Source organism: Gossypium arboreum, chromosome 11 (assembly GCF_025698485.1).
Source record: "Gossypium arboreum isolate Shixiya-1 chromosome 11, ASM2569848v2, whole genome shotgun sequence".
Taxonomy (NCBI): Eukaryota; Viridiplantae; Streptophyta; class Magnoliopsida; order Malvales; family Malvaceae; genus Gossypium; species Gossypium arboreum.
Window position 1 is genome coordinate 8,918,404 of NC_069080.1, and position 13,749 is coordinate 8,932,152.

A 13,749-nucleotide genomic window follows, 5' to 3' on the forward strand; every position below is an offset into this window, starting at 1 on the left:
TGATATTGATTTGAATAAGATGTTTCAACCTTATTGCATTGCTTCTATTAGACTTTGATTTGAATAAAGACGTAGTTTTCTCTTTCTTGTATCATTCGAACTAGAGGTGATCATGGGCCGGGCCGGGCCGGGCCCAAATAAAATTTTAGGCCCGTCTACTAGGCCCGGGCCCGGCCCGGGCCGAAATATGGGCCTAAAATTTTGCCCAAGCCCGGCCCGAAATAAAATTACTAAGCCCGAGCCCGGCCCGGCCAGCCCATATTAATTTTTTTTCTTATTTCATTAAATAAAAAATTTAAAAATATAATAAATCAAATATATTTAAAAACATAAAATAAATATTAAAACAAATAAAAATAATACTAAAACAATTCTTAAAACAATACACAAATTAACAATATAATAAAAATAGTTATATTAAAATTTAAAATAATTAAAAATAAAATAAAAAATATATTAATATATAATTGGGCCGGGCGAGCAGGCCCGAGCCAAAAACTCTTACTCGAGGTCTGCCCGTTTTTAAACGGGCCTCGCTTTTTGCCCAAGCCCATTTTTCGGCCTATATTTTTACCCAAACCCTCCCATTTTTCTAAGGGTCTTGGGCAGGCGGGCCGCCCAACCCATGATCACTCTAATTGAACTCAACAGTTAGTGAATTTTTCTTCTACTCTGCTTGTGATTTTCCCTGAAAAGATTTCTACATAAAATATGTGTATTCTAGTTTTCTCTTCTTTTTTTTTATGATTCATTGTCATTATCGACGTTTGATTTTAACACTTTTGATTTATATGAATAATCTCATTAAATTAATTAATCTTTAACCCAATCAATTATAAAATTTAAAGGTTAAGGGTACGTAAAGTATACAAATGGTCATCCAATTATATCCACGTTCCTATTTTAGTCATTCAACTTTAAAATATTTCAATTTAGACATTAACATTTGATTTCATTCATATTTTGGTTACCGCCGTTAAATTGATAAGGGAAAGTCTTTTTGAACTGGTATATTAATATGTTTAGTCCTCAATACTTATATATTCTATTAGTTTGGTCCTAATTGTAAATAATTCAATAAATTTAAATCTTCACATTTACAAATTCTATCAATTTCATATTCAAACCTTCTAATTAAAACTTTCAATTCTTAAACTATACGCATTGATATATTATTTATAGTGATAATGTTATATTAAGTTTAATAATTAGCAATGTTATCTGTATTTTCATTATTAAATATTGACTTTGACATTAAAATTTAAAACATTTCTAAAACCTAATTATATTAATGAAATTTATAGGAAATAAAAAACTCTTTTATATTTCTCTAAAAAACTTGTATTCAGAGAATTTTATACAAGACTGAAGATGAAGAAAAAAGGGCAGTTCAAAAATAGTTTGTAAAATTTTAGTTTATTAACTAGGAAAAGATTTGTAAATGTTTTATATTACAACCAACTTCAAATATTAAAACATATTATGAATGTGATCATAAAAACAAACAAATTTTGCATTTCTTTTAAAGTTTAAACAATTGATTAGTAAATACATTAAAAATTATATTAATATATTTACATAATTCAATTTAAATAAATATATATTTTATAAATAGAGAATCGAGAGGTGTGAGGATCATATCATAATTACAAATTTATAGATGATCGAAAGCTTTTATTAGGAAGTTTAAGGTTTAAATTGATAGAATTTGTAAAAGCGAAGGGTTAAATTTATTGAATTATTTAAAAATTGGATGTAGCACCCCAAACCCGGCCCAGAAGTTATGGCCAGATCCGGCATGCCACATCAAAAACGTAAAAAAAAAAAATTTCCATTCTAAGTCCAGAAAATCGTACTTGATGTTCAAAAGATTAATTCATTAAGGATTAAAGTGAATGGAAGTCGTGCACCGGTAGGAAACCGGAAAAGAGGTGGTGAGTCCATCGATCGCTTAATACCAAGCTCTTTCGGATCCAATCCTAGACATGCATACCGCCATTGCCACACCTTAACGTCATGGATATTTCTAGAAACCGATTCGATTAAGTCATTTTTAGGAAAAGTGATTAATTTTGGAAAATACTTTCATTGTCAAGCTTTGCTTGTTGTCGTGTTATTTTGAAATCAACTGTTGTTTTTGAAAACGCGCCCTAAAGCTATCCAATTTCAACAGTTAAAATAAGTATTACCTATCTTAGTAATACATATTAAAAACCATCAAAAAAAAATAAGCGGCCTTATTACATTTAAAACCCCAAAACCTCAAACGTAATTAAAAGGATGTCCAGTTCACCAGAAGAAAATCAAACTTTCGAGCGGTGGCCACTTCAATTCCCTCACGACTCCAAGCCCACTATGGTTGGGGATTTCTGCGTGGATGAAAATAAAAGGGGTGAGTTTGGGAAACTCGGTGTGTAAGGAAAACCCATTCAAAGCCCAAGTCACTCAAGTTTATTGGGCCTAAGCCCATTCAGTAATAATGATATTGGGCGAGCCCTTTTCAGATTACAATAAACTGGGCCTTAACCCCTTATTCAGATAACAATATGGCCCATAGGCCCATTTCAAAATACATGCAACATCAATAAACATATGCAAGCCCATTTGGGTAACAGTGGTACTGGGCCAGAGCCCTTTTCAGATTATAATAAACCGGGCCTTAGCCCTTATTCAGATAACAAAGATATGACCCATAGGCCCATTTCAAAATACATGTAACATCAAGAAACATATGCAAGCCCATTTGGGAGACTACTCAACCCACCAACCACTACACTCCACCCGCACCAGCCATACACTCCATGTGGGGAATAGCTCAACCCACCCAAATTTAACACTCCACGATTGCAAACTTTGTCAGTCATTATCAAAGAATTGAGGCAAAGCCTCCAAGACGTGGACAAGCCACTTTCAGACTTCCTCCGTCAATATCCCAAATCCCATGCATCAGATAATAACAACATGGCATGCAATAAATAACAACAATCAAGCATGCATTTAGGTCAATTTAACCCTAGGGGTATTTGGTAATTTATCTCCTAGGGTAAGCGTAAATTTTTCACTTTTAAAGGTATTTCAGTAATTTATCTATTTTAGGGTTTTTCATGCATATTCTTACTTTTCACGTACTAACGTAATCACGCATCGAGGTTCTTACCGAATTGGGCAGATTGGCCCATCATTCCAATTTTGGCCCATTAAGCCCAAAATATCGAGGGCACGTAAATCATGCACTTTACAGTCCAAATTTTGCAGCTTACCAAAAACATTAATCGATTTATCTCACGAGCATTCGACACTCGCAAATCTACAAAATACCGCTTTTAACATTTCGACTTCTCGACTTTTGCCGATCCGGACTAAGAAAGAGGGTGTTAGTTACACACTGCTTATGACGATATCTTCACGAGATCCACACACGAATCGCCTACAATTGGATTACTAACACGTTAATCTAACTATTCAAATACGAACTACGTATTAAACCCTTACAATATTCGACCAACCACACCTACAGATCATAGTAAGCTTATAAGAAATCAATAAGCAACTCATTAACAAATTTTTGTCAATGTTTACCACATAATCATAATTTCACTGCAAGCTGTCTTCCTGAGCAACAGTCACTAAATTATTTATAACTGGAGCTACGAAACTCCAAATCAAGTGCTGTTAATTTTCCCTGAAAATAGACTCATATATCTTTTATCAATAAAATTTTCAGAATTTTTGGTATGGCCAATCAATACCAGATTTTTCTTAAATTTTCCCATGTTTCACTGTTTGACTAATCTGACCACTCTTCATTACGAATCAAATTTCTCATTGTACAGAATTCAAAATATGTTCTTGTTTATTTCATTAGAAACTAGACTCAATAAGCTTTAATTACATAATTTATTCAGCTTCTAATTCATCTCCCACAATTTATGGTGATTTTCCAAAGTCACGTTACTGCTGCTGTCCCAAACAGATTTATTACCAAATCACTCTTTCATACACCTATCTTGCATGCATGTTATTTAAACATGTATATCACCAATCAATCATCGCATATCTATGATTTTACTTAAGTATAATCTCCATTTCATCATTTTAAAGCACAACATGTTAGCTGATTTTTCCCTTTAACATCTAAGGCACATGCATGCTCATTTGTTTGGCTCAACTTCACCTATCTTCCATTTTTTCATCAAAAGAACATGAAACAACAACCATTTCCTTCATTTTAATTCATGACTAAATGCTCACAACACAACTAAAAACCAAAATATGCTTCAAGAGTTAAGGTAGAATCAAGAAGAACTCATGAACATCAAGATAGAAGCAAGGTACCAAGAACTTACCTTCAATTTTCCTCCTCCTAATGACCAAATACTCAAGAGCTTTCTCCTCTCCTTTCTCTTCTCTAACTTTCAGCTATGATGAACAAAGATAGACAAAACTTTGTTCTTTTCATCCCTTTTTCTTTTAATAAAACTTCATATTTCATCCATTTAATTCTTTAATACAAAAGACATGAAATTCTTATCATGAAACATTTACCTAATCCATTATCATGAAACATTTACCTAACCCATTATCATGGAACATTTACCTAACCTATTATCATGAAACATTTACCTAACCTATTATCAATTTGTATCAATTTGTACCATAAATTATGGATATCAAGTGTACATTTTGTCTACAACAACATGATGGCTGGCCACTTCATGTAAATGGGAGGTTTGTCATGCAAATCCTCCTATTTTGCACTCCTATTTATTTAGCCACTTCAATTTAGCCTATAGCATTTTCAAACATTTTCACATAGGTCCTATTTCATAATTTCACCCCTTTTTCTTATGGAACAAAAATTAACTAAAATTGCGGGTTCTATCTTAAGCTTGGGCTTTCTAGAGGCCCACTAACATAATTAAACCTATGCCAACATTCACAGATTCCGAAAATTGGGCGTTATAACTCTACCCTCCTTAAAGAAATTTCGTCCTCGAAATTTACCCGATCCAAAAGATGAGGGTATTATTGTTGCATCGCCTCTTTCGCTCCCAAATTCGAAGTTTCCTTCCTTAACTTGTTGAAAACGAGCGACCAAAGACTCATCGTTCAACTGCTTTTTCCTTAATCTGATCCACCAAGTTGGCCTCACTTGCAACTCACCAACAGACTTCCATCATCATCTGAGACTCGACGAGCAAACGTTGCTCTCGGATCGAATCTGACTCTACGACTTAGAGCATCGGCTACCACATTAGCCTTGCTTGGGTGATACTCGATCGATCAGTCATAATCCTTAAGCAACTCAATCCATCTCCTTTGCCTAAGGTTCAGCTCCTTCGAGTCAACAAATACTTAAGACTCTTATGGTCGGTGTATATAAAACACCTTTCTTCGTACAAGTAATGTCTCCAAATCTTAAGTGCAAATATCATCGCACGCTAACTCTAAATCATGAGTCAAATAGTTTCCCTCATGAGGCTTAAGCTATCGTGATGCATATGCAACCACCTTACCCTCTTGCATTAACACGCAGCCCAAACCCACGTGTGATGCGTCATCGTACACGATAAAATCATTCCTGACTGGGTGAATTAACACAAGTTCTTCAATGAACTTTCTTCAACTTCTCAAAAGCTTCCTGCTGTTTCTTAGTCCATACAAACGGTACTCCTTTCCTTATGAGTTTTGACAGAGGTGTTGCCATCACAGAAAAACCTTCCACAAACCTTCTGTAGTATCCTACCAGTCTTAGAAAACTCCGTATTTCTGACACTGACCTAGGCGGCGTCCACTCCAAAATCGCTTCAATTTTCCGAGGGTCCACCTTCATCCCTTCAGCAGAGACCACATGTCCTAAGAAGGTTACCTCCCTCAACCAAAATTCACACTTGCTGAACTTCGCAAAGAGTTCCTTCTCCCTTAACACTCGCAACACTATACAGAGATGCTCATCATGTTTCGCTTCAGTTTCAGAATATACCAGGATATCATCAATAAAGACGACTACGAACCGATCAAAAAATGGTTGGAACACACGATTCATCGATCCATAAATGCTGCAGGGCGTTAAATCGGTCAAATGGCATAACCGTAAACTCGTAATGACCATACCGAGTCCCGAATGTCGTCTTTTGGATATCGCCTCCTTGACCCTTAACTGATGATATCCAGATCGAAGGTCGATCTTGGAAAATACAGAAGCTCTTCTAAGTTGGTCAAATAAATCATCAATCCTTGGCAGTGGATACTTATTTTTAATCGTCAGTTTGTTCAACTGGCGATAATCAATGCACATCCGCATTGTACCATCCTTCTTCTTCACGAATAGCACCGGTGCTCCCCATGGAGACACGCTTGGCCTAATAAAGTCCTTATCCAACAACTCTTGAATTTGAGCCTTTAACTCCACTAACTCCTTCGGTGTTATCCTATACGATGCGATGGACACAGGCGCCATTCCAGGCAACAAATCTATTCCGAACTCAACTTCTCGGTTCGGAGGTAATCCTGGAAGCTCCTCCGAAAAAATATCTTGGAACTCCTTTACAGTCCTAACCTTATCCACTGACAATCCCTCCTCTTCTGACTGACTTACAAATGCCAAATAGACCTCACAACCTTTCCGAATCCACTTTTCAGCTCTTAATGCCGACACCACATTGGACAAATAATCCCTTCTCTCACCTATCACCATAACCTCCTTATCCTTTGTGGTCCTTAACACCATTCGTTTATCAGCACAATCCAGAGTCGCTTTATGCTTAACAAGCCAGTCCGTTCTCAAAATGAGATCAAACTCTCCGAATGGTAACTCCATCAGATCTCCAGGGAAAATCTTACCTTGAGTTTCTAAGGGTACATTCCTATACAGTTTGTCTACCCTAACCGAGTGACCCAAGGGACTTAGTACAGATACCCCACTCACAATCTCCTCAGAGCAGTCCAAGTTGTCCATAATCCGTTCTGTGGCCTTCAACCAATATTCCGCCACTTTCGGGGCTATACCAGACACGCCCTTAAAGATCTCCGTTCCGTTAGTCCTGAAGTCATTCAGAAATAGATCCCTGAATTTTGTTGCTCGTACTTGCTCCGGCAACCCTTTTCAGAACACGAAGCATTGCCTGTGACAGGGCATCATCCTCGGCGGCTCTATCTTACGGACCATTCTCATCCACCGGTGGTGGTCGTGCTACTCCAGTGGGTATGTATTCAGAAGACGAAGATCCAGCTTGAGTACTACCTCGGCTTCATCCACGGCCTCTTGTACTCATATCGTATTATCTTGATTACTTAATTTTTATGCATCAATTAATATTCTAGTGTTTATTACAGATGTTTTATGAATCGATAAAGAGTTCGAGTTTGTTTTCGCAGAATCAAGTCTAGCTACGATTTGATCTCTTATCGATTTTCCTATGGTTTCAGATCATCCTATCCGAGTATCCTAGCAGGATTTTAGTACGCATGATAATTCAGAAAATATTCAGAAAAGTTCGAGTAATACTTACGAGTGCTTGGTAGGAGATTCGGAATGCCACCTTCTAAAGATCTAAATTTTGAAAACTGCGTTTTTCGCAATCTTTATAAAATTTTTGTTTTCGAAGTTCTAAATTTTGTAAACCCATTCCACAGCCGAGTTGTTGTAACTGGGCTCTGATACCACTAAATGTAGCACCCCAAACCCGGCCCGGTTATGGCGGATCCGGCATGCCACATCAAAACGTAAAAAAAAAATTCCATTCTAAGTCCGTAAAATCGTACTTGATGTTCAAAAGATTAATTCATTAAGGATTAAAGTGAATGGAAGTCGTGCACCGGTAGGAAACCAGGAAAAGAGGTGGTGAGTCCATCTGATCGCTTAATACCAAGCTCCTTCGGATCCAATCCTGACATGCATACCGCCATTGCCACACCTTAACGTCATGGATATTTCTAGGAAACCGATTCGATTAAGTCATTTTTAGGAAAAGTGATTAATTTTGGAAAATACTTTCATTCGGAAGCTTTGCTTGTTGTCGTGTTATTTTGAAATCAATGTTGTTTTTGAAAACGCGCCTAAAGCTATCCAATTTCAACAGTTAAAATAAGTATTACCTATCTTAGTAATACATATTAAAACCATCAAAAAAAAATAAGCGGCCTTATTACATTTAAAACCCCAAAACCTCAAACGTAATTAAAAGGATGTCCAGTTCACCGAAGAAAATCAAACTTTCGAGCGGGTGGCCACTCCGAATTCCTCACAGCTCCAAGCCCACTATGGTTGGGGATTTCTGCGTGGATGAAAATAAAAGGGTGAGTTTGGGGAAACTCGTGTGTAAGGAAAACCCATTCAAAGCCCAAGTCACTCAAGCCTATTGGGCCTAAGCCCATTCAGTAATGGATGATCTTGGCCGAGCCCTTTTCAGATTACAATAAACCGGGCCTTAACCCTTATTCAGATAACAATATGGCCCATAGGCCCATTTCAAAATACATGCAACATCAATAAACATATGCAAGCCCATTTGGGTAATGATAGTACTGGGCGAGCCCTTTTCAGATTATAATAAAGCGGGCCTTAGCCCTTATTCAGATAATAAGATGACCCATAGGCCCATTTCAAAATACATGTAACATCGGTAAACATATGCAAGCCCATTTGGGAGACTACTCAACCCACCAACCACTACACTCCACCCGTACCAGCCATACACTCCATGGGGAATAGCTCAACCCACCCAAATTTAACACTCACGATTGCGACTTTCTTTGCTCGATTATCGAAGAATTGAGGCAAAGCCTCCAAGACGTGGACAAGCCACTTTCAGACTTCCTCCGTCAATATCCCAGTCCCATGCATCAGATAATAACAACATGGCATGCGTAAATAACAACAAATCAAGCATGCATTTAGGTCAATTTAACCCTAGGGGTATTTGGTAATTTATCTCCTAGGGTAAAGCGTAAATTTTTCACTTTTAAAGGTATTTCATAATTTATCTATTTTAGGGTTTTTCATGCATATTCTTACTTTTCACGTACTAACGTAATCACGCATCGAGGTTCTTACTCGAATTGGGCCGTTATTCGTCATTCCAATTTTGGCCCATTAAGCCCAAAAATATCGAGGCACGTAAATCATGCACTTTACAGTCCAAATTTTGCAGCTTACCAAAAACATTAATCGATTTATCTCACGAGCATTCGACACTCGCAAATCTACAAAATACCGGTTTTCGGCATTTCGACTTTTCGACTTTTGCCGATCCGGACTAAGAAAGAGGGTGTTAGTTATACACTGCTTGCGACGATATCTTGACGAGATCCACACACGAATCGCCTACAATTGGATTACTAACACGTTAATCTAACTATTCAAATACGAACTACGTATTAAACCCTTACAATATTCGACCAACCACACCTACAGATCATAGTAAGCTTATAAGAAATCAATAAGCAACTCATTAACAAATTTTTGTCAATGTTTACCACATAATCATAATTTCACTGCAAGCTGTCTTCCTGAGCAACAGTCACTAAATTATTTATAACTGAGCTACGAAACTCCAAATCAAGTGCTGTTAATTTTCCTGAAAATAGACTCATATATCTTTTATCAATAAAATTTTCAGAATTTTGGTATGGCCAATCAATACCAGATTTTTCTTAAATTTTCCCATGTTTCACTGTTTGACTAATCTGACCACTCTTCATTACGAATCAAATTTCTCATTGTACAGAATTCAAAATATGTTCTTCTTTATTTCATTAGAAACTAGACTCAATAAGCTTTAATTACATAATTTATTCAGCTTCTAATTCATCTTCCACAATTTATGGTGATTTTCCAAAGTCACGTTACTGCTGCTGTCCCAAACAGATTTATTACCAAATCACTCTTTCATACACCTATCTTGCATGCATGTTATTTAAACATGTATATCACCAATCAATCATCACATATCTATGATTTTACTTAAGTATAATCTCCATTTCATCATTTTAAAGCACAACATGTTAGCTGATTTTTCCCTTTAACATCTAAGGCACATGCATGCTCATTTGTTTGGCTCAACTTCACCTATCTTCCATTTTTCATCAAAAGAACATGAAACAACAACCATTTCCTTCATTTTAATTCATGACTAAATGCTCACAACACAACTAAAAACCAAAATATGCTTCAAGAGTTAAGGTAGAATCAAGAAGAACTCATGAACATCAAGATAGAAGCAAGGTACCAAGAACTTACCTTCAATTTTCCTCCTCCTAATGACCAAATACTCAAGAGCTTTCTCCTCTCCTTTCTCTTCTCTAACTTTCAGCTATGATGAACAAAGATAGACAAAACTTTGTTCTTTTCATCCCTTTTTCTTTTAATAAAACTTCATATTTCATCCATTTAATTCTTTAATACAAAAGACATGAAATTCTTATCATGAAACATTTACCTAACCCATTATCATGAAACATTTACCTAACCCATTATCATGGAACATTTACCTAACCTATTATCATGAAACATTTACCTAACCTATTATCAATTTGTATCAATTTGTACCATAAATTATGGATATCAAGTGTACATTTTGTCTACAACAACATGATGGCTGGCCACTTCATGTAAAATGGGAGGTTTGTCATGCAAATCCTCCTATTTTGCACTCCTATTTATTTAGCCACTTCAATTTAGCCTATAGCATTTTCAAACATTTTCACATAGGTCCTATTTCATAATTTCACCCCCTTTTTCTTATGGAACAAAATTAACTAAAATTGCGGGTTCTATCTTAAGCTTGGGCTTTCTAGAGGCCCACTAACATAATTAAACCTATACCAACATTCACAGGATTCCCGAAAATTAGGGCGTTACATTGGAATTAAATTAATAAAATATATAAGTATTGAAGACTAAGTGTGTTATTATACCAGTTAGAAAAAACTTTCTGTTTTCAATTTAATGGATGGTGATAAAAAAAAACGAATTCAAATTAGTCCCTAAATTAAATTTTTTAAAATTAGGTGACCAAAACAATAATATAAGCATAATTAAATAGCCATTTGTGCAGTTTATCCAAAAATTAATTACACCTAAACTATTGTGGGCCCTCTGAATCCATTCAAATGTTTTAATTAAAGTATGAAAGTTTTATTAACATTTTCTGATTTAATTTGTAAACCTATAAAGACAAATTTTGATATAACATATTAATTTTTTTTAAAATTAATATAGTTTTTTCTACCTGTTTTAAATATATTTTAACAATTAAACTAATGATTAATTGATATACTGATGCTTTAAATAGTAAAAAAAGATTTCGAAATTAAGAAACTAATTTAAAATTGCAATAAAATTAAGGAAAAAGAAATAATGAAAATAGAAGATAGGCAATGGCATGCGCAGAGAGGGGAAGTCCCATTGTTTGATGTAGAAATGAAATTGAAATCACGGCAAAGCAAAGAAGAAAAAGTCAGTGGGCGACATCACAATAAATGACAACCCCGCTGTTTCCAAACTGAGTATTAAATGCAGCAACCCACTTTCTCATCTCTTCCTTTACACTAGCCTTTTTTCCATTAACAAATGGATCCTTGCCTTGCCCCCAAATGTCCACTCCTTCCCCTTCTTCCCCTACCTATCTCACCAACTTAGGCCTCGGCTATTCCATTGCCATCGCCGTCGGTTTCCTCGTCCTCCTCTCCACCATCCTCCTCGCTTCTTACATCTGTTTCCGCTCTTCCACTTCTCCTCGCGCTTTCTCTTCCAATCCCTCCGCTATCCCCGCCTCCAACTCCGATGGCATCCTCCTCCCTACTATTATCTTCGTTGCCGAAGATGAAGCCACTGACAACGTCGTCCTCGGACTTGACCAGGCCGTTATCAATTCTTACCCCAAGTTCCAGTTCTGTAAAGACTCGGGTGCTAGTAACTTGAACACCACATGTTCCATTTGTCTGTGTGAGTACAAGGATTTGGAGATGTTAAGGATGATGCCTGAGTGTAAGCATTATTTCCATGTTTTTTGCATCGATGCTTGGTTAAAACTCAATGGATCTTGTCCCGTTTGTCGGAACTCGCCGCTTCCGACCCCACTTTCCACGCCCTTGTCGGAAGTCGTGCCGTTATCTCAGTTCGCTGCGGATCGAAGGAGGATTAGGTGACTTTTGGGTGTCATCGTGTTTTTTTCCCCTGCCCAACAAAAAAGAAAACAATTTTTTGGGGTTAGGTAATTAAGAAACAGGAAAATTGGGTATGGAGTATTTTTGGTCGATGGGTTATGATATTTGGCTATTTTAGGGGAAACAAAGGGAAAAAGAAAAGGATTTTTAGCGAATCGGGTGCTTTGTTAGTAGGCATGAATTAGATGGTAAAAAGTAATTCACTGGGAGTTCATTTTAGTTCCGGGATTTGTTTCAGAAAATTATATAAGCTTAATTTTGAAATGAATAATTTGCATCAATTTTGTTTTCTTTGTTCATTTATGAGACATTGACTCGGTTCCTCTTGTCTAATAGTTTCAGTCCATTTCTTTTTATCTGATTAAATATTGTTGTTTTCATCTATAAAACTCGAAACTTTAGTTAATATCCCTAAAGCTATTATTGTCTAATTGACTATAAAACCGACTGCCAGGAATGGCAGAGAGAGAACAGAGGAACTAAAGAGAACCCACCGATATATGAATGAGGTGAGGGTCCTGTCAAAAGAGTGCTGAGACACAGTGCTATTTGCTTCTGACATTCCAGGTGGAATTGAGTGAATGAACACATGCAGAACTTTTTGACATAAAAAATAGACACAGCATGACAGTCTTATGGATTGGATGATATGATGATGGGAAACCCAGTTCAGAAACTAATGATTGATTATTCATGGCTGCGAAATAAACAAAAATTTAATTGTATAGTCATAGAGGGACGGATAGATGAAGATGAAGAAGAAGAAGCAAATGGCATGATATCATCATCTGAATGAAAGTAGGTTTGTCTGTCCTTGTCTTATGACTTAAAGAGAGTTTGGGAGTTAAAAAAGAGACAGATTTTTGCACATGGGAATGGGCCAATGCTTTTATAAAAGTGGAGTCGGCCCACCATAACATCAACTATGTACTATATATTCTTGCTTTCTTTTGGATTGAATTTAGGGCATGATTCTTGAAATTATAAGGTTTTAAAAAATCTTGTATTTCCACCTTTTTAGTAAAATAAATTATTAATTTTGAGAATTGTAAATATGGTCAAAAGTTAACAAGTGTTATATAATGGTATAATAAAATATTAAAAAAAGAGATATGTGACAATTTTTTAATATTGCTTGTGGAATAAAAAAATTATGTCTGAAACAAATGCTAACCCTTATTACAAATTATGAATCAACCTAAAACTTAAACATTAATCTTTTTATCCTTTGCATGAAGTGACTTGGGCATCTTATCGAGGAGGCAATTGAAAAGGGTAGTTCTTTCAAGAGGTCCGTCATTATCTCACTTTTTCTTTGTTAATGATCTTATACTTTTTTGTGAGGCTAGTAGGGATCAAGCAGCAGTGGTGAATAGCATTTTTTGAGACTTTTTGTTATTTTTCTGGGGAGAAGGTGAGCAAGAATAAATCTTAGGTGTTTTTTCCCCTAATATGTTAGGAGTTGTTGTTGAAGCGATATGCAACAATGTGGATTTTAATTGAGTTAAGGATCTTGGTACTTATCTAGGATTGTTGCTGCTGCATAATAGAGTTATAGTAAACAGTTTTGATTTTGTTGTG

The 13,749-nt window shown here is 36.0% G+C and overlaps 1 protein-coding gene across 1 annotated transcript; it reads left to right on the top strand.

Moving 5' to 3' along the window:
• The first annotated feature begins 11,383 nt into the window (after window positions 1–11,383).
• Window positions 11,384–12,501, top strand: LOC108472527 (RING-H2 finger protein ATL67-like). The gene has a single exon (XM_053020806.1). The coding sequence runs from the start codon at window positions 11,596–11,598 to the stop codon at window positions 12,148–12,150; it is 555 nt and encodes a 184-aa protein (XP_052876766.1). The 5' UTR covers window positions 11,384–11,595; the 3' UTR covers window positions 12,151–12,501.
• Window positions 12,502–13,749: the final 1,248 nt, after the last annotated feature.